General features: G+C 49.5%; 1 protein-coding gene across 1 annotated transcript in view; it reads right to left on the bottom strand.

Annotated features, from left to right (window-relative positions):
* ATP2C2 (ATPase secretory pathway Ca2+ transporting 2) overlaps nt 1-21,710 on the bottom strand; it is an 88,829-nt gene that overhangs the window by 18,398 nt on the left and 48,721 nt on the right. The window contains exons 8-15 of the mRNA XM_005592673.5: nt 18,260-18,409; nt 18,102-18,170; nt 17,523-17,598; nt 14,732-14,798; nt 4,637-4,761; nt 4,406-4,503; nt 2,964-3,065; nt 1,274-1,363 (exon numbers count right to left, since the gene is read on the bottom strand). Coding sequence (XP_005592730.3) covers nt 1,274-1,363; nt 2,964-3,065; nt 4,406-4,503; nt 4,637-4,761; nt 14,732-14,798; nt 17,523-17,598; nt 18,102-18,170; nt 18,260-18,409 — 777 coding nt within the window. The remainder of the gene's footprint in view (nt 1-1,273; nt 1,364-2,963; nt 3,066-4,405; nt 4,504-4,636; nt 4,762-14,731; nt 14,799-17,522; nt 17,599-18,101; nt 18,171-18,259; nt 18,410-21,710) is intronic.

Genomic DNA, 21,710 nt, shown 5'->3' with positions numbered 1-21,710 from the left:
TCCTCCCACCTTAGCCTCTTAAAGTGCTGGGATTTGAGTCACTGCACTCAGCCTGTAATGACTTCCCAATGCTCTTACACTGGGGAAAAACGACTGATCTACCGTCACAGGGGCTTATGAGAGGGCGACCACCTCCCCCGCACCCAGCACCAGCTTCGGGAAGGCAGCCGTGTGGGAGGTCGGAGTCTTGCACTGGAGGGAGGGACAGGTAAGCTGATAACAGAAAGCAGTGAAGTGAGCCCGGGGTGAGAAGAGGTGTCTGCTGGGATGGAAACTGGAGTGAACTTGAAGAGAAAGTCGGTGCTCGCCAGTGAGGACAGGCAGGAGCAGTCAAAGCCCAGGAGGAAGCAGGAAGCGGGGTGAGTGCAGGGGCCAGGCTGGGTAGCATCGAGGGGTCAGTGCTGGCGGATGAGCACCCTGAGTCAGGCTTTTCCCTTGACCTTGATGGAGAGGGGTCTGATCAGACCTGAGTCAGAGACAAGTCACACCGCAGAAAGCACGGGGCAGGCGGGGGAGAGGAGCTCCCGCAGTGTCCAGGGGAGCCCCGGCTGTGGCTGAAGAGGAGGGATCCAGGCCAAGTAGCCATGGAAACAGACGTGGGAGCTGACTAGGGCCATCTTCCTCCTTCCTTTGCTCCCTCCTCTTAACCTCTTCCAGCCCCTCCTTTCCCATGTCCTTTGTCCTCTCTTCTTGCTTTCCTGTCACCTGCATTCCCAGCCCATGTTTTTCTGCCTTTCCTTCTGCTAACTTGTGCACAGAGTGCAGCAGACCCCCATCAGCCCCCATCCATCCCCTCCACACTGCAAGCAGCCACTTGGTACATGACACTGGGCACAGAATGAGCAACCCCGCACAGCCACAGAGCCCAGGATCTAACGCTGAACCCCAGAGTCACTGGAATACATTCCCAGGAACCAGCCCCCCCAGATGGTGCCTCGGTGAGCACAGGGTCATGTTGGACGCACAGGGAGTCTCGTTCCACTGTCTGTCGCTCCAACACCTGACCAGGGCCTGAACCACAGGGAGCTCTTAGGACTCTTTTGGAATCGCTGGAGGAGGGATTAGAGACCTGCAGAACTTTCTGAAGTCCCGTGGAATCTCAGAGCTCACCTCCTCTACCACCAACAGATGGCCCACAGCCAGCTTGGGCCATTTTCTTCCATGATTACCTAACATCCCTAGTCCTGTTAGCTCAGACAGGAGCTGGCTTTCTACCAACGAATCCAGCCCCGAGTGGAAGAATTCCCCACACAGACACCCCAGGACATCCTACCTTCATTGCCAGGGCCATCAGGGCACCCTCGGTGGGCTGTCCCATCACGGTGTTCTTTCTGATGACCGCGTTGTTGGCGACACAGCCCGCCTAAAAGGGGATTATCCCGACATCTGTAGTTAGTACTCGGCTCGTGAAAAAGTTAGACACTGTGGGCTTTTCCCAGTTTTACATCTGGGGCTGCGGGGACAAGACTTGCTCTTTAAAACTCAGTGTCCTGGCTTTTTAAAAGGAACACCGTGACTATTTCTTGGCTGTGCTGAATGTTGGTTCCCACAAAGCTACCATGAGGGAACCCAGCAGGGAGGCAGGTGGACGGGTGGTGATGAGGCAGGTGACGGGGAGTGACCTGTAATGGGGATGATGGCGTTTCCACTTGGGGTGACAAAGTGTTCTAGACAGTGGTGATGGCTGTACAACTTGTGAGCATAATGAAACCACTGAATTGTGCACTTTAATGGGGTGAATTCATGGTAGATGACTTCTGTCTCAATTTAAAAATAAATATTTAAACAATAAACAAGGGACAAGCAAAAAGAGCAGGATTCCCGGCACCCTTCCTTTCCGGCCTGGTGAGCCTGGACACTCACATTACTTCTCTGCCCATTTCTTTTCTTTTTTATTGTTACTTACTAGTTTTGCATATTTTTGTTTCATTCTTCATTCATTCATTCATTCATTCATTCATTCATTCATTCATTTGAGACAGAGTCTCACTGTGTCACCCAGGCTGGAGTGCAGTGGCATGACCTCAGCTCACTGTAACCTCTGCCTCCCTGGTTCAAGGCAATTCTCCTGTCTCAGGCTCCTGAGTAGCTGGGACTACAGGTGTGTGCCACCATGCCTGGCTAATTTTTATATTTTTTAGTAGAGATGGGGTTTCATCATGTTGGCCAGGCTGGTCTTGAACTCCTGACCTCAGGTGATTCACCTGCCTTGGCCTTCCAAAGTGCTGGGGTAACAGGCATGAGCCACCACGCCTGGCCATATTTTTGTTTTTTAATCTGCAAAACCGAGACAGCGTTCGCTGTGATAGTGAAGTGGCCCCTGGAGGCAGGTCCTTCACAAGCAGCGCTCACTGAACTGTACAGACGAAGAAGGGTGCTATGTGGGGAGGAGTGAGCCCCTGTGAAACGATGAGTACCACTCGGATTGCAGGACTCATCACAGCAACAGGGGAACATCATCACAGGCTCACTAAGTAATAGGGGAAATTTATCACATGCTCGCTCATAGCAATAGGAGAAGTTCATCACAGGCTCACTTTTTAACCATTTATCAAGCACGTCTCTGTGCAGGAGTCTCCTTAGAGCCTTCCCAGTGGGCAGTGATTAGAATAGAGGCTTCTAGCTCTTCTTTTTAAATATTGTTTTTAAAAAATAATACAAACAGGGTCTCACTATGTTGCCCAGGCTGGTCTCAAACTCCTGGCCTCAAGTGATTCTGTCTTGGCCTCCCAAAGTGCTGGGATAACAGGCATGAGCCACTGTGCCCAGCCTAGCTCTCCTCTTACCTCTGATGTCTCCATCAGTTTTGGGGCCATTTTTTCAGTGCTGTGACAGCCTCACCCCTGGGTGGTCCAGTCATTGTCAAGAACCAGTAAGTCCAATGGCTATTTCCCTTTTCAAAGAGAAGCCCCAGAAGCCCCAGTGTAAATGCCTATTTCCCCCGTGGTGCTTTTGACACCTACCTCCACTAACTTTCCTACTGAGACATTGGAAAATTCCTTAATTACTTCCTTGGATGGTAGAAGACACACAGTCCCTCGACCGTCATACCCAACTCCGCTGACCTGCAGGGCGAGGCAGAAGAAAGGGTGTCACCAAGAGTCAAAAACATGCTCCCTCGGTTGGCCCACAATCCCTGTTCTGGGGATTCATTCCAAGGACATAATCCTAAATGTGGAAAACCCTAAAAGGGCTTTCAGTATGAAGATGTTCTCTGCAAGATTACTGATGAATCGGATACGTCACTGATGGACACAGTGCCAGGCATTAGTAAACTGCAGCAAGTTTACTCAGTGGGACACTCTGCAGCCAGTACAAGTGATGGTTAAGAAAACTAAGAACTAGCACAGAAGAGTGCTTATATTCTAAGAACAGGGACGGGCAAACGTGCTAGCCTTTGCAGCCTATTTCCAAGTTTGTCGTGGCTACTCAGCTCTGCCGTTGCGGCACACTGAGGCAAGAAAGCAGCCATTGGCAACATGTACACAAATGGGTGTGGCGGTACACCAAGAAAACTTGATTTTCAAACAAGCACTGGCCCATGGGCAATCATTTGTTCACCCCTTGCTTTGGCCAGTTTTGTAGAAAAAATGTCAGGATAAAAAATTGCACATTCAGGGAGCTTCCAACTGCGCCAAGCACACAGAAGGCACTGAAAAACACGAGCGGACTTGGGAGGCTGAGGTGGGAGGATCCCTTGAGCCCAGAAGTTATAGGCTGCAGTGAACCATGATTGCACCACTGCACTGCAACCTGGGCAACACAGCAAGACCCTGTCTTAAAAAACAAAACAGTCTGGGCATGGTAGCTCATGTCTATAATCCCAGCACTCTGGGAGGCCAAGGCGGGTGGATCACCTGAGGTCAGGAGTATGAGACCAGCCTGGCCAACATATAGTGAAACCCCATCTCTGCTAGAAAATACAAAAATTAGCTGGGCTTGGTGGGGCGTGCCTGTAGTCCCAGCTACTTGGGAAACTGAGGCAGGAGAGTCACTTGAACCCGAGAAGTGAAGGTTGCAGTGAGCCAAGATCAAGCCACTGCACTCCAGCCTGGGTGACAGAGCGAGACTCTGTCTCTCAAAAACAAACAAAAAAACCACAAATGGACTAATCATGGTTAGTTTATCATGGAAGGTATGGAATTTTTTTTCTAGTTGTTAAATTTTGTAATGTGCTTACAATTAATAAGTAACTGAAAAAGGAGGCTACCTTAAATTGGTCGTCTTTTGAAAGGAAGTATGGGATGATTAAAAAGAAAATCAGTCATGTTAGCAAGGAGATTGTAAGATGACCTCAATTTCTTTCTTCCTTATTGTGTTCTAGAAGACATTGTGTGCTTTATCTAGAAAGGAGACAGCCTGGCTGGGTGCATCTTTAAGGCTTGTAAATTCCTCTGGGACTCACCTCGGCATGAAGCCCATCTGACGTTACAAGCTGGGTCACTGTCATTTCGTTGGCAGTCAGAGTACCCGTCTTATCAGAACAGAGAACACTGCAGCAACCTGGCACAACAAACATCAGTTTCTAGAAAAGTCGCCACCCTCAGGCTTGTGAAACCCCCAGGCTGGATTGCCCCGACAGCCAAGCCCCCATTCAATTCCACAAGTGAGAATTCCACCGGCCGGAGTCCCTCACCTAACGTCTCCACGATGGGTAACTTTTTCACGATGACCCGCTTCTTGGCCATCCGCAGCACTCCCAGGACCAGCGTTACCATGACGACGATGGGCAGACCCTCGGGAATGGCCGCCACAGCCAGGCTGGAGCGAAAGGGCAAATGAATCCCCTCCTTAAGGAGTGTGTGACTCTCAGCTGGGGCTGGCAATGCTTTGGCTGGTGAAGCTTGTCTTAGGTGTCCCCAACGTCCTGGTTCTATTCTCCATTCCCAATCCTAAGGTGCACCTGCCTCCTTCTTCAGCACCCGTTGTCCTGAGTCCTCCCCTGCAGACCCTGCTCTTGGGAAGCGACCTAGCCTGTCAGTCATCCACACCTTAGTGTGAATTAGTCTGTCAGCTGTTTTGCCTCTTTAAAAGTATCTTGTATTTACATTATTCTCATTTATTAGAAAAGGCTCTGGGTCCCATGAAAGGAACTCCCAGAATCAGACAATAAGTGGGAGTAAGAGTTTTCGGTTCCAAGGGCCCTCATGGGTCCCTTGAATTTCACTTTTCATGAGCGTTGTGGTGTAGACACTTCCTGTGAGGAAGCCAGACAAGGAAGTCCAGGTCAGGGGAGGTGAAGAGCCACAGCGACGCTCTTGTCTACTGTGTGGATCCGTTTCAGGGTATCTGCTCACTTCTTTCTTATCTCTCCAACTCTCCCCGTATGGTGCGACCCCACTCCCCCATAACCAGGTTGACTGGATTTGAGGGGAGCGTGTGGCCCAAGCTGAGCCAGTGAGATGCTGTCTTGGCAATGAGACTGGGGCTACAGCACACGGATGCCCCTTCCCTGGGTGTGTCAACAGGTGAGAGGATGTGTGGAAGGGGCTCCTTCTGCCCCTTTTGGCTGAGACTCCACAACATCAGGGCCGAATGGCCCCACGTTCCACACTCCTGCAGTGGTGGAGAGGTATGACGCCTGGTGCCTGGTGTCCAGTTTGACATGGCCAGGGGTGGGCTGCAGATAGGGCAAGAGTGTTTGCAAGTGGGCCTCTGTTGAAGCCGGGTAGTGGCTACATAGGTGTTCACTTTATCATCCTCTCTGCTTTGGTACATGCTTGAAGTTTTCCTTTAAAAAATGTAAAAATAATCATGAAGAAACCATGACAACCCATACGTCCATCAGTGAACAAATGGATGAGTCAAATGTGGTCTATCTATGCAGCAGAATACCCTTCAGCCATAGAAAGGAATGAGGCACCGGCACACGCCACCACATGGATGAGCCCGGAAAATGTGCTGCTGAGTGGAAGAAGCCAGACACAGAAGGCCACTCAGTGCGTGAGTCCACTCATAAGGGATGTTCAGAATAGGGAAACCTACACAGAAAGAAAGATGAGCAACTGCTTAGGACTGCGATGTGGGCACAGGCGGGAATGTAGAGTGATAGCTAAAGGGCATAGTGTTTCTTTTTGAGGCGATAAGCAAATGTTCTAGGCCGGGGGTGATGGCTCACACCTGTAATCCCAGCACTTTGGGAGGCCCAGGCAGGCAGATCACCTGAGGTCAGGAGTTTGAGACCAACCTGGCCAACATGGTGAAACCCCATCTCTACTAAAAATACAAAAATTAGCTGGGTGTGGTGGCGCGTGCCTGTAATCCCAGCTACTCAGGAGGCTGAGACAGGACAGTCACTTGAACCTGGGAGGCGGAGGTTGCAGTGAGTCGAGACTGTGCCATTGCACTCCAGCCTGGCGACAGAGTGAGACTCCATCTCAAAAGAAAAAACAAAATCTTCTAAGGTCAGGCACAGTAACTCAAACCTGTAATACCAGCACTTCGGGAGGATCACACTGGCAGATCATTTGAGCTCAAGAGTTCGAGACCAGCCTGGGCAACATTTTTTTATTTCTACAAAAAAAAAAAAAATATATATATATATATATATACACACACACACACACACACGTGCACACACACACACACATATATATATATAATATATAAAAATTAGTTGGGTGTGGCAGTGTGCACCTATAATCCCAGCTACTCAGGAGGCTGAGGTGGGAGGATCGCTTGAGCCCAGGAGGTCAAGGCTGAGGCTACAGTGGGCCGTGATCACGTCACTGTGCTATGGCCTACATAACAGAGTAAGACCCTGTCTCAAATAAAATAAAATATAAAATAAAATAAAATGTTCTAAAATGGACTGTGGTGATGGCTGTGTATATCTGTGAATACACTAAAAACCATTAAATTATATGCTTTAAATGGATGAATTATATGATATGTGAATTATATCTCAATAAAGCTGTTTAAGAAAGAAAAAGGCGGGGTGTGGTGGCTCATGCCTGTAATCCCAGCACTTTGGGAGGCCGAGGCGGCCAGATCACCTGAGGTCAGGAGTTCGAGACCAGCCTGACCAATATGGAAAAACCCTGTCTCTACTAAAAATACAAAATTAGCCGGGTGTGGTGGCGCATGCCTGTAATCTCAGCTACTCAGGAGGCTGAGGCAGGAGAATCGCTTGAACCCGGAAGGTGAAGATTGTGGTGAGCTGAGATCACACCACTGTACTCCAGCCTGGGCGACAAGGGTGAAACTCCGTAAAGAAAGAAAGACGCCGGGCGCGGTGGCTCAAGCCTGTAATCCCAGCACTTTGGGAGGCTGAGACGGGCGGATCACAAGGTCAGGAGATCGAGACCATCCTGGCTAACACGGTGAAACCCCGTCTCTACTAAAAAATACAAAAAGCTAGCCGGGCGAGGTGGCGGGCGCCTGTAGTCCCAGCTACTCGGGAGGCTGAGGCAGGAGAATGGCGTGAACCCGGGAGGCGGAGCTTGCAGTGAGCTGAGATCCGGCCACTGCACTCAGCCCGGGTGACAGAGCGAGACTCCGTCTCAAAAAAAAAAAAAAAAAAAAAAAAAAAAGAAAGAAAGACAAAGGAAAGGAAAAGGAAAAGGAAAAGGAAGAGGAAGAAAGAAAGAAAAGAAAGAAAGGGAAGGAAGGAAGGAAAAAGAAAGAAAGAAAAGAAAGAAAAAGAAAGAAGGAAGGGCGGGCGGGCGTGCTTTGGCTGGCGATGGGGAGGGGAGGAGAGATTTTGAGCAGATGAGGGAGGCTGACCAGATCCTCCCTATCAAGCCTGCACCCGAGGCCAGGCTGAGGGGTGGGGAGGATATGACTTAAATGGAGCTCCAAGTGCTGTCATTGCATGGAACCAGTCTGTACAATTTCTAGAAAGAGACTATTTAGAGGACTAGAAGTGATGTGGAATTTCTGTTATCTGAGATACCAGAAACGTCCTGGGAGAAGGGGCCACTGCCTCTCGCCACACCTGCAGCCCACCCACAGCCACGGCCAGGAACCCTGCAGGAGCCCCTGAAGACACCCCCGCTCCAGGCTGCCCAGGAAACACGTGAAATCGGCCAGCGTGAACGAGACCACGGGGCGATCCCAGAGCCCAGGCCCTCCTCTAAAAGAAGAGCCACCACCAAATCACCAGGGACGACAGCAATGCACAGTGCTGCCGGGCCTCCCACGCTCCCCAAGAGAAGCTGGAAACCCAGGATCTCTTTCATGCAAACTCCCAATTTTTAGATATTGGCAACAAATTCCAATGAAAAAAATACAGTTGAAACAAAACATATTTTCTGGCTATATCTCACACAAGGGTGGCTGGGTTTGTTTGAGATGGAGTCTCACTCTGTCGCCCAGGCTGGAGTGCGGTGGTGCAATCTCAGCTCACTGCAACATCCACCCCCCAGCTTCAAGCAATTCTCCTGCCTTAGCCTCCCATATATCTGGAATTACAGGCATGTACCACCACACCTGGCTAATTTTTGAATTTTTAGTAGAGAAGGGGTTTCACCATGTTGGCCAGGCTGGTCTTGAACTCCTGACCTCAAGTGATCCACTTGCCTCGGCCTCCCAAAGAGGTGGGATTGCAGGTATGAGCCACTGTGCTTCGCCTGTTTTTTGTTCTTTTGAGACGGGTTCTTGTTCTGTTGCCCAGGCTGGAGTGCAGTGTTGCCATCGAGACTCACTGCAGCCTTGATCGCCTGGACTCAGGCAATCCTCCAGCCTCCGCCTCCCTGGTAGCTGGGACACAGGCATGTACCACTATTTTTTACTTCTTAATTTAAAAAATTATTTGTACAGACAAGGTTTCACTGTGCTACCCAGGCTGGTCTTGAACTTCTGGGCTCAAGTGATCCTCCCACCTCAGCATTCCCAAGTGCTGGGATTATATGCATGAGGCACCAAGCCTGGCCAAGTGGCAGTTTTTATCCTCTGCATTAGAAAATCCAGCAGAGCAAGGAGGTATACAGTAAATAGCTGCTGCATGAAGAAGTGGGTATAACAATGCTTAGGCCTGCGCTGGCCTAGCACACAGGGACACTCCACCTGGGTTGGCTGATAGGCAGAACACTTGGTGAGAATCCATTCAACCAGGATCACACAGGGAGACCCTATTTCATCAGAGCGAAGACACAGTTGATTGTGAAGGGCACCATTATTTTGTGTAGCGCTCAGAAAAGAACACGGCCAATTTATCAGTAACACCATGCTTTCTAATTACATCGCTTATGAGAAGTGGTCTGATTTCAGAGGAGTTGGAATGTGAAAAAGAATGTACATCTCAGAATCAAAGAAAGATGGTACATTAAATGTTGGCAACAAATTCCACTTACAAAACAGGCAGTTTGAATAGAATGGTTGTGAATGGTGACCTTTCACCCAGGGACAACGGAACAGGCAGGGACAAGTTAAATAAACCAAGATTATAGAATTTGATCAAGGGGCTGTGCCCGGTTTGTACAGTGACAGCCAGAAGGCTTCGCTGGTTTTATGGCACAGGCTGTGAAGACCAGCTAAGCAAACATTTGTGGAGGGTTATGACGGGGACTTTCACCCCATATGGCAGGGGAAGGGCATCTGTGTATTACCTGGATGAATTAATCATAATAAAGAATTAATCCACAAGCTAATAAAGATTAGAACGGGCCGGGTGTGGTGGCTCACACCTGCATTCCCAGCACTTTGAACCGCAGAAGCAGGTGGATCACTTGAGCCTGGCCGACATGGTGAAACCCCGTCTCTACCAAAATACAAAAATTAGCCAGGTGTGATAGCAGGCACCTGTAGTCTCAACTACTCAGGGAGGCTGAGGCAGGAGAATCGCTTGAACCCAGGAGGCAGAGCTTGCAGCGAGCCAAGATCACATCATAGCACTCCAGCCTGGGTAACAGAGCGAGACTTCACCTCAAAAAAACAAAAACAAAACAAAAATTGATTAGAATGGACCAGGAAAAGCAAGTGCCTTGGATCATCTTAAATGTCACTTAACATACAGGGAATTCATTTTTTTTTTTTTTTTTTTTTTTTGAGACAGAGTCTCGCTCTGTCGTCAGGCTGGAGTGCAGCGGTGCAGTCTCAGCTCCCTGCAACCTCCACCTCCAGGGTTCAAGTGATCCTCCTGCCTCAGCCTCCCGAGTAGCTGGGACTACAGGTGCCCGCCACTACACCTGGCTAAGTTTTGTATGTTTAGTAGAGACGGGGTTTCACAATGTTGGCCAGGATGATCTTGATCTCTTGACCTCATGATCCATGATCCACCTGCCTCAGCCTCTCAAAGTGCTGGGATTACAGGCATGAGCCACTGCGCCCAGCCCAGGAATTCATTTTTAAAAAGCTTTTAAAGTTAAAAAAAATGATTCTCTCATTTTACTTATTTTGGAAAATCTCCACTAGCTAAGCTGCCGTTTCTATCTTCTGATTCAGTGGTTTTGGGTGGCTTTAATCTGGCACTAAAACTGAAAAACCTTACCCTTTCAAAATCACAAATGAGAGGGGGAGCAGTTCTCCCACGTACAAGTCCACTCGCGTGGGTCAAGCAGGAAGCCTGTGTTGCAAGGGAGGTTAGGACAAGAAACCAGAAGTGACCAATAGTACAGCGTGGGGAGAGAATCGGGCGATTTGGGGCTTGGGCGCAGAAAAGCCTTTCTTGCTTTTTCTCCTGGAAATATTTAATAGTCTTTCTTGGCTCATGAAACTTTTCATGGCTTGTAAGACAGGGATGGGATGTACCATTATTTGCAGGAGGGTTTTTTGTTGTTGTTGTTTTTTGAGATGGAGTCTCTGTTGTCCAGGCTGGAGTGAGGTGGCGTGATCTCAGCATACTGCAATCTCCGCCTCCTGGGTTCAAGCGATTCTCCTGCCTCAGCCTCCTGAGTAGCTGGGACTACAGGCGTGTGCCACCATGCCCAGCTAATTTTTGTATTTTTAGTAGAGATGGGGGTTTCACCGTTTTGGCCACACTGGTCTCGAACTCCTGACCTCGTGATCTACAGGAGGTTTTTAATTTTTTTTTAATTTTTTTTTTTTTTTTAGATAGGGTCTGTCTCTGTTGCCTAGGCTGGAGTGCAGTGATGAGATCATGGCTCACTGCAACCTTGACTTCCCAGGCTCAAGTGATCCTCCCGCCTCAGCTTCCCGAGTAGCTGGGACTACAAGCTTGCACCACCACACCTGGCTAATTAAAAAACATTTGTTTTTGCACAGACAGGGTCTCAGTATGTTGTATAGGCTGGTCTCAAACTCCTGGGCTCAAGGTATCCTCTCGCCTCAGCCTCCCAAAGTGCTAGGATTACAGGTGTGAGCCACTGTGCCCAGCCTATTTAGGGGAGTTTTTAAACATTCTGTCTTCTGAGAGTCCTGTGTTCTCTGGCAGCTTCCTTGAGGCTCAAATGTCTCCCTCCCTGCCACCACCCCTGCCTCCAAAGGCTCAGTCACCTGAGAATGCTGTTCAGGTGTCTTGGCCTCTTCCCTGGTCCTGTTCTTACTGGAACCCGCTCTGGGGGCACAGTGTCAAATCACAGCCTCACATTCAGAGGGTGCTCCCTGGACCAGCTATGTCAGCACCCTTGAGAGCTTGTTAGAAATGTGAATCTCAGCCAGGCGCAGTGGCTCATGCCTGTAATCCCAGCACTTTGGAAGGCAGAGGCAGGCGGATCGCCTGAGGTCAGGAGTTCCAGACGAGCCTGGCCAACATGGTGAAACCTCGTTTCTACTAAAAATACAAAAATTAGCTGGGCGTGGTGGCGGGCATCTGTAATCCCATCTACTTGGGAGGCTGAGGCAGGAGACTCGCTTGAACCCAGGAGGTGGAGGTTGCAGTGAGCCAAGATCACACCACTGCACTCCAGCCTGGACAGAGCGAGACTTCATCTCAAAAATAAGCAAGCAAACACTGCATGTTCTCACTCCTAAGTGGGAGTTGAACAATGAGAACACTTGGACACAGGGCGGCGGACATCATACACCAGGGCCTGTCGGAGGGTTGGGGGGAAAGGGGAGGGAGCGCATTAGGCCAAATGCCTAATGCATGTAGGGCTTAAAACCTACATGACGGGTTGACAGGTGCAGCAAACCACCATGGCACATGTATACCTATGTAACAAACCTGCACATTCTGCACATGTGTCCTAGAACTTATTTAAAAAAAAAAAGGCAAACAAAAGAAAGGTGAGTCTGAACACATTGGGTGCAGTGTAGACTGCTCAGGTGATGGGTGCATGAAAATCTCAGAAATCACCACTAAAGAACGTATTCATGTAATAAAACGCCACCTGTTCCCCAAAAACCTATTGAAATAAAAAAAAGGAAGAAATGTGAGTCTCAGGCCCCGCCCAGCCCCGAGTTGGGGGAGTGGCCATCCCGGTTTACCAGGCTGTCTCAGGGACCTTCCCCTTCTTCAGCTCAGCCTGAGACCTCGCCTCTCCAGTGCCTGCCTCTGCAGGTACCCTTCCAGTGCCTCAAACCCCACCGGCCCCAGTACAGCTCAGCGTCCTGCTCCAGTGCCCCCTCCTCCCAGCCCCCGCTTCCGTAATAAGCTGGGGCTCCCACCTCCCACGTCCTTCAGCCTCTAAATCAAGGATGGCCAACACTTTTCAGCTCTCTGCTTCCAAAGTGTCACAGGGACGGCCTGGCGTGGCATACTGGGAAACGCTCTGATGATGAGGTTAGGAATAGGAGAAGGAGCTGTGAGTTTCCCCATGATCTAGGCGACTCCATGTTCTCGTTCTGGTCACAGAGCTCAGCTGTGGTCCCCTGCAGTGGCCCTCAGACATGTTCCCACCACCAAACCTTTGCCTGTGCTGTTCCCCCTGCCTGGTACACCCTTCCTGCTCATCTCCTGACTCAACTCTCCACCCAAAATCCTCCCCGGCCACCTCTTCCAGTCCATCCCTTTCTACCTCCCTTTTTTTCTTCTTGAGGCGGAGTTTTGCTCTGTCACCCAGGCTGGAGTGCAACGGCGCAGGCTCACTGCAAACTCCGCCTCCCGGGCCCAAGTGATTCCTCTGCCTCAGCCTCCTGAGTAGCTGGGATTATAAGCGACTGCCACCACAGCCATTTAATTTTTGTATTTTTAGTAGAGACAGGGTTTCACCATGTTGGCCAGACTGGTCTAGAACTCCCGACCTCAGGTGATCGTCTGCCTTGGCCTCCCAAAGTGCTGGGATTACAGGTATGAGCCATCACGCCTGGCCGATTGACCTATTTTTGAATATTTTATATAAATAAAATCATACAATATGTGCAACTGGCTTCTTTCACCTAGCAAAATGGGTTCAACATTAATCCATGTTGCAGTATCAATCAATACTTGATTCCTTTCTGTGGCTGAAAAATATTCCACTGTACCTATGTTGTTTATTCTTTCATGAGCTGACGGACATCTAAGTTTGTTTACATCATGGGTGTGATGTATTAATTACATATATATACATAAGAACAGACACTACAATAATTTTCCACACATCACCAAAAAGCATCTTGCAGACAGCAGCTGCATGTGCGTTACCGTCCGGGAACCACTGGGCCTGATGTGAGCCTAGACATGGGTTGGTTCCTCCCTGTCCTGGAATAGCCCCTAGCCTTCCTTCCAATGGGACTTACCCAGTTAGTGACAATCCCCAGCCCTCTGCCTCCCTTGCCCTTGGTAAATAGCCACGGAAGAACTACCGACGAAATCACACCGCTGCACGATGGTGGGCTGCCCGTGCCTCTCCCTGTCTCGGTCAACAGGACCCAGAGGCTTGGGATGACTACATAGAAGAAGGGCGGGTCCCCTCGGGTTAGCATCATCAAGTGATAATGACTCCCAGCCCTGCCATCCTCGTGTGGCCTTGGGCTCCACATCCATTGCCTCTCTGAAAGCCTCCTCTGTGAAACAAGGGCTTGGATCGAGTTCTAAACTAGTAATAATGTGTGCGCTTGCATGGACTAACTCCTTTAATCCAAACAGTCGCCCAAGGAGAGGGTACATGAGCATTTCCGTTTTTGAGAGGGGGAAACTGAGGCACAGAGAGCTGAGAAACTTGCCAGAGGTCACAAAACCAGCAAGTGGCAAAGTGCAGAATTTAAACAGAGGCAGGCTGGCTCTGGGGTCCTTGCTCTTAGCCAGAAAGAAGACCCAAACCCACAGGCAAGGAGTGACAAGAAAGCTGATACAGTCTGAATGTGTGTCCCCACTCAAACTTCATGTTGAAACAGAAGCTGCAATGTTGGAGGTGGGAGGAGATGGGATGATGGGGTGGGTCCCTCATGAATGGTTTAGCGCCATCTCCTTCGAGCCGTTCTTGCTAGAGTGAGCTCCTGAGAGATCTGATTGTTTCAAAGCATGTGGCAACCCCCTCACCCCCCTGCTCTCCTGCCCCCACTCTTGCCATGTGACATGCCTGCTCCCCCTCCCACCTTGATTGGAAACTTCCTGGAGCCTCCTCAGAAGCTGAGCTTCCTGTACAGCCTGTACAACCGTGGGCCAATTAAACTTCTCTTCCTGATAAATTACCAAGCCTCAGGTATTTTCTTTTTAGCAATGCAAGAACAGCCTAATACAAAAGGGCCCCCCCCCCCGATTATATGCCGTCACTCATTTTGCAGGCATTCACCAGGCACTCTGTACCTGTCGGAGAATGTGCTATTGGGAGGCTGGAGTTTGGGTGATGGGGTTGCACCTTCCCCAACCCTTCCTGTTCTGCAGCCTCCCCACCTTCTCTTGCTGCAGGGAAGGGCTCAGAGCCCATGACCACCCTGGCAAGGCAAGGGGCGGCCACAGCACCCTTACCTGACCCCAATCGTGAACATATTCAGGAGCTGTTTCCCTTGCAACCAGCCAATGAGCATGATGAGACCTGGGGAAGAGACAGAAACATCCTTATCTCCATATGCGCCGCACACGCTGATGCCTGGAGGGATTCAAACCCACTTCCTTCAAGAGTTTACAGGAACACATGCACAGAGGAACGACTGATAACCTCAAACACTTTCAACCTCTCTCTTCTTTTTTCTAAGGGAGATACGTTTATACCTACAAAAACCTGGTTTTACTTTCTCAGGAAAGGTCCAAGCCAAGTTTAAGTTAAAGACTCAATCAGTTTATTTTGGACTGTTTGCAAACATCTTATTCCCAAAGTTTCCCATCTGCTGTGTGTATCCAGAACATGCCCCCATGCGGTGTTTGCTGTGACAAATGCAGCTGCTCCTGCGACGGGCAGATGGGCCACGGGCTTTTTTTTAAATTATTTTTTCCTGTGGTACTCATGATTAAATATACTTCATTTCTGTTTTCCTTCATTAATAATTTACCCAATATTTAGTGCACACCAGGTACTGCACTAGGTGTGCGAGACGTGGAGGTGGTCACAGATAGACCCTCAAGGCACAAACGGCAGCAGCTGCCCTGGGGCCTGTGGAAGTTCACGAGATGCTCTGGCAACGGGGAAAGGTGCTCGGGTTGCCTGGTGCAGCCTAAGTCTCGTCATCTATAAAGTGGGGCTCATTGTCATGCCCCCCTCAAAGAGTAGTTGGTTTAAGGTATGACAGTCTGTGCTCAGAACAGCTCCTGGGCCACAGCAAACACCAATCTAATCGTTAACTCTTGTTGCCATCATTGTCGGAAGGAGTGAGTAGGGACTGGGAAGGTGGGTGGGGTTGCCCGGTGACACCCTTGGAGAGCTTTCTAAAGAATGTCAGCTTTGCTTTGCAGGGGCCAGGGGGCCAGGGATGTTTTCTGCTGGGTGGTAGTGGGGTGTGTGTGTATATGCGTGTTGAGCGGGGGAGCTACCACAGTATCTGTTAGTTTTGTTTTGGGCATCCTACAATTAGCTACTAAACTCAGTCATCAGTTAAAATCTTAGCTAGAGCCCAAATGAACTCAAATGAAATAGATTAGCAGGGGAACTCTACTGGAAACAGGGGCGAGGCAGTGAGCCTGGAGCCACCCCCACTAGGAACTTACCCCACTCCCACCCTTGTGGCCTTCCCATAGCAGAAGGCTGGAGATTCCTCACAGGAGCTCACAAGATTCAACTAGGTACATGTCTTCCGAAACCCATGTTCAGTGTCTATACATTAGTAGCTTGAAAACGGCCACACTGAGAGTACTTACACCATGGGAATTGGCAAATGCTACTTTCCTCTAGAAGCACTTAACAGTATGGCGTGGCTTCCCTACACCTGCCCCCTGGGCCTTCTAGGGGGTCCATGGGACTGAGTTTCAAAACTTTACTATAGCAGTTCTCAAAATGTTAAAAAAAAAAAAAAAAAAAAAAAAAAAAAAAAAGGCCGGGTGTGGTGGCTCATGCCTGTAATCCTAGCACTTTGGGAGGCCAAGGCGGGCAGATCACTTGAGGCCAGGAGTTCGAGACCAGCCTGGCCAACATGGCAAAACCCTGTCTCTACCAAAAATACAAAAATTAGCTGGGCATGATGGTGCATGCCTGTCATCCCAGCAACTCAGGAGGTTGAGGCAGGAGAATAGCTTAACCCAGGTGGTGGAGGTTGCAGTGAGCTGAGATCACGCCACTGCACTCCAACCTGGGCAACAGAGTAAGACTTCACCTCAAAAAAAAAAAAAAAAAAAAAAAATCTGAGTGGTATCATGGGCCTTGCTGTGGACATGTCAGTTTAAGTTCTAATTTAACTTAAGAAACATGGGATTACATAAGCTGTTTCTCTCAAGACTGTTCTCTGGCTCTACAGTTTTGGCCACACTCACCAGTACCTCCCTCATCATTGGATGTGCTATAGGCAGTGGTTTGTTGGTTTATTCCTGGATTAAATTTTTCACTCAACAAATATTTACTGAGACTCTATTAGAGGCCAGGCACTGGTTGATCCTAAAGGCTGGAATAAAGCAAGGCCAGAACTCGAAAGAGCAGAAAGAAACCAGTGAAGGGACTGGGCACTACCATGGGGATGCTAAGGCTTAAGATCTAGATTCAGGACTGCAGCATCATGTCAATGCTGTTTGGCATGTTACCAAAGGTCAGGAAGTCCCAGCCCAGGCACAGGATGCTTAGAAGCATAGAAATATGGTTGGGTGCACAGCTAAACTACATTTCCCAGTCTCCTTTGCAGTTACATAGGCCATGTGACTCATTCTGGCCAATAAAAGACAGGCAAATTGATGACTCCACTTCGTGGTCTATGCCTTAAAAATGTCCCCCACAAGCCTCCATGTTCTCTCTTTCACCATCTGCTGGCTGAACAGAAATATGGCATCCAAGGACCCAGAGGAAGACAGAGCAACAATATAGTAGGGGCCTGGGTCCAAGTCAGTGTTTTTAGACAAGCTGTCCAGGAGAGCCACTGGATCAGGAATACACCCATGGACTGTGGCATGAGCAAGGAACAAGTGTTTAGTGTTAAGTCAAGAAAATGTAGCGGTTACTTATTATAGCAGCCAGCCTGGTCCAACCATACAGAAAGCTCTTGTTGCTTTTTGAGAGCCTCTGATCCCAATCCCCAAGCCTTATGCAGCTGAGCAGCAAGATATTTGAGAAACGGCCATGGTGGCCACCCTATGATGGCTCCTCTCCATCTGCAGAACCCAGTACAGAAACTGCTCCACTTACCGATTATGCCAAAGGAGAAGAGTGTCAGTTGCTTTCCTAGCCTGTCCATGCTTTTCTGCAAAGGAGTTTTAGGTGTCTGAAAGGGTGAGCACAATAGGTTAGTTGGACAAGATCCCAGCTTCTGCCTGCCTTTGTTCAAAATGTCTTCACCTTGCCATCCTGCAGCTTGAGTGATGATCACACGGGGTACACATATGTCAACATTCATTGACTTCCGCACTGAAGAGTTGTGCGTGTTACTGTCTGAAAATTGTATCTTTATGAAAATGCTAACAAATGTCTTAAATGTTTAAAAGGAGGCCAGGTGTGGTGGATTCGTCCTGTAATCCTGGCACTTTGGGAGGCTGAGACAGACAGAATGCTTGAGCTCAGGAGTTTGAGACCAGCCTGGGCAACATGGCAAAACCCGGTCTCTATTAAAAAAAAAAAAAAACCCCACAAAATTAAATGTTTAAAAAGTATACTTATATTAACTACATGCCTCTCATTCCTAAGGAGTAGGCAGGGCTGATATTATTAGCCTATAATAATCTCAAACTCCAGCTTACAAAAATCCCGAAGCCCCCTGCTGCCCCTTACCTCTTCGGCCTGCATCATCTTAAACACTTCTCCGAACTGAGAGCTTTCCCCTGTTCCAATCACGACCCCCTGTGTCCAGGAGAGAGAGAAATATGAAATCTAACGGCTGGGAGCCTGTGGGTTATGGGAGCCCAAAGCCTTGGAGCCCCAGGACTTACCTGGCCCCTCCCATACTGCACCAGGGTCCCCATGAAGACGATGTTGCTGAGGGTGGTGAGGTCCCCGCCACCTGTCAAGGGGCTGTCTGTTTTACTGCAGGGCTCGGCTTCCCCAGTGAAACTGGATTCATCCACCAAGAGGTCCGCGACCTAGGAGAGCAAGGGGAAAAGGCTGTGGAATCTCCTGTAACCCGAAGAATTGGTGTTAAAAGCACAAAATGGTCCAGCACCTTCATGGACATGAAACCAAGAACACAGCGAACCTACAGAATGAGTGTCACAATGACGGCCTCGCGGACCTCCAGGATCAGAAAAGCTTTGCATGAGCAACCTCTCTTAAAAACATGAAAGTCTCTTCTCTTCACTTAACATTGTTCAAAATTTTGATTAAAAAAAAAAAAAACAAAACAAAAACGAAAGCAATGGCTATTTTAGGATATACCTTTTAAAACACCTGTGTGTGTCTCCTCACACGCAGTCCACTCTTCACCTTGGAGATGCCTGTACAACCTGTGTGGTTCCCACACAATCTCACACAATAACCAAGCCAGGTTATTCGGTGAGAATCTAAGGCAACAGTAACACCAGAAACAGAGACAGGGACACAGAGACACCCACACACCCTGGCAAGGGGAAGCGAGGTAGTGACATTTGTAGAACACTGACTACGCACCAGGCCCTGCACGCAGCTCCCCACAAGGCTTAACCCTCAGACCTCACCACCCCCAATGGAAGACGCTATTATCTTCCCCACTTTGCATATGGGGAAACTGAAGCATGGAAGAATTAATTTGTTCAAGTTTCCACAGCCAGTTAGTGGCAGAACAGAGACTTGAACCAAAGCTCTGGTTCCAGAAACTATACTCTTAACCATCTTGCAAAACCGCAACTAGACCTCAGACTTACCACATATCACTCCCAAAGAGAGGCTCCCAGGACCAGAACTGTCCCAGACACCTCTGAGTTCATAAAGGGGGGCTGGGTGGGCCTGTCCCTTGGGACCTGGTCATGTAAGCATGTTACGCCAAGCTAGAGAGAAGCCTTCTTCCACAAACCACCAGAGAACCATAGCTAGATCAGTGATTCTCAAACAGGGACCTGTGACTTCTCTGTAATTTAAAACTTTATATTTAGTAATCATCTTTTAAAAATATGTGCACTGCCATAGGATCTCAGTCCCCAAGAATGACAGGGGCCGCCACTCGCCCAGGTAATGCCCGTCTCCCCGCTCCTTTCCTAATGGACCCCACAGTATCAGGGAGGCGAGGCCTCCTGCCGCACAGCCACATTCCTGCCTCCCTGTGGCTCCTGTGGCTCCTGTGGCTCCAGCTCTGGACAATGAAGCATACGAAGTCACTGAGTGATGCTGGGGAAAATCTTTGAAGGAGGCTCAAAGAACATTCTGGAAAATACCTGGCTGGGGCTCCTCAAAACTGTCAAGGACAGCCGGGCATGGTGGCTCACGCCTGTAATCCCAGCACTTTGGGAGGCCGAGGCAGGCAGATCACTTGAAGTCAGGAGTTTGAGACCAGCCTGGCCAACACAGTGAAACCCCATCTCTACTACAAATACAAAAATTAGCCGGGCATGGTGGCGGGCGCCTGTAATCCCAGCTACTCGGGAGGCTGAGGCAAGAGAATCTCTGGAACCCGGGAGGCAGAGGCTGTAGTGAGCCGAGATCGCCCACAGAACTCTAGCCTGGGTGACATAGAGAGACTCTGCTCAAAACAAAAACAAAACCGAAACTCTCAAGATCAAGGTCAAAAACAAGGAAAGTCAGAAACTGTCACAGCCAACAAGAACCTCGGAAACATGACCACTAAATGGCATGTGGGATCCTGGAGCAGAAATAGGACATTAGGGAAATCTATGGCAATCTGAAAGTGGACGGACTCAAGGTAACGAGAAGGCCTCAATATGGGTTCCTTAGTTGTGACCGATGCACCTAAGTAAGCCGAGGCATTACAACCAGGAGAGGATCCTGGGTGCGGGGTAGATGGGAATCCTGAGCTGAATTTTTCTGCAAATCTAAAACATTTCTAAACAATGAAGTCTCAGAGGTGACCGCCACTCGGGGAAGGCAGCTAGGAAGAGAAGGAGGAAGGAGGCAGCGGTGTTTGGAAGAGAGGAGGGACACGGGATGGGGAGTGAGTGTGGGTTTGAACAGATGGGGATCTGCCCGTCCATATCCTCTGCTGGGCCAGGGACTCCTTTGGGCACTGGGAATATCGCAGTGAATGGGATACGATCCCTGCCTCAGGAACAGGATACTCCATGGAGGAGGGGGAGGGACTGACGATAAACAAGCATTGAATGACCACCAGGGTGCACAGAGCAGGGAGGGAGGCCCCTCAGAAGAGGCTGTGCGTGGGGGGCAGGGAGGGTGGCAGAGGGGAAGGTCTGGGAGGAGGGACAGGGAGCAGAGACCTCAGGGATGAGATAGGCTAAGTCATGTGTGGTGGGGGGAGGGTTTTAGGTGCCCCCAGGGCGGTTGAAACCAACAACTTATCTCAGCGTGAGACAAGTAGCTTGGGTCTCCTTTGCCTAAAACGGCTGATGTTTTGCCAAAAGCTGCTGTCTCCAGGAAACTGTCCCTGACTACACCAGGCAAGTCTCTCCCATTTCGGAAATCCAGGATTCCCAGTACTTCCACTCATGGGTACCTTAGCAGTCCGGAACAGTACTTGTCACTAACAGATTTAGGTTAGTCTGTCACTCTGGGCTATAAACTCATGAGCACAGGGACCAGCTCTGCTTCCTGCAGTGTCCTCGGCATCCAGCCCAGGGCCTGGTACATAGTAGGTGCTCAGGAAACACCTGTTGAATGAATGAGTGATGTGGATGGGGAGTGGGGCGGGGGGCCCCAAGGCAGGAAGGGAGGAGGGAGGGGACCTGGAGAAGGACCAGAGTGTGGCCCGCTGAATAATGCCCCCCACCACCTCTCTCATGATGTCCGCTTCCTAATCCTCAACTTGGGAACGTGTTCTCTGATGCAGTGACAGAGACTTTGCAGACATGACTAACTGAAGGACCTTGACATGGGGAGAATGTGGTCTGGGTGGACCCAGTAAGATCACAAGGGTCCTTATAAGGGAGAGGGAGGAAGAAGGGTTGGAGATGTGTTTGACATCAGGGAGATGTAACAGAAGCAGTGGTGCAGGGACATGGGGCCATGAGCCAAGGAATGCAGGTGGCTTCTAGAAGCTGGGAAAGGCCAGGAAACGTCTTCTCCCCTGGAGCCTCTGGAGGAGCATGGCCCTGATAGCACTCTTTTTTTTTTTTTTTAAGAGTGGAGTCTCCCTCTGTCACCCAGGCTGCAGTGCAGTGGTGTTATCTCGGCTCACTACAACCCCCACCTCCCAGGTTCAAGTGATTCTCCTGCCTCAGTCTCCTAAGTAGCTGGGACTACAGGGGCTCACCATCACACCTGGCTAATTTTTGTATTTTTAGT

The sequence above is a fragment of the Macaca fascicularis genome, chromosome 20, assembly GCF_037993035.2.
Source record: "Macaca fascicularis isolate 582-1 chromosome 20, T2T-MFA8v1.1".
In the NCBI taxonomy this organism is placed as follows: domain Eukaryota; kingdom Metazoa; phylum Chordata; class Mammalia; order Primates; family Cercopithecidae; genus Macaca; species Macaca fascicularis.
The sequence above is the reverse complement of the archived record's forward strand: the minus strand, read 5'-3'. Positions and strand labels throughout refer to the sequence as shown.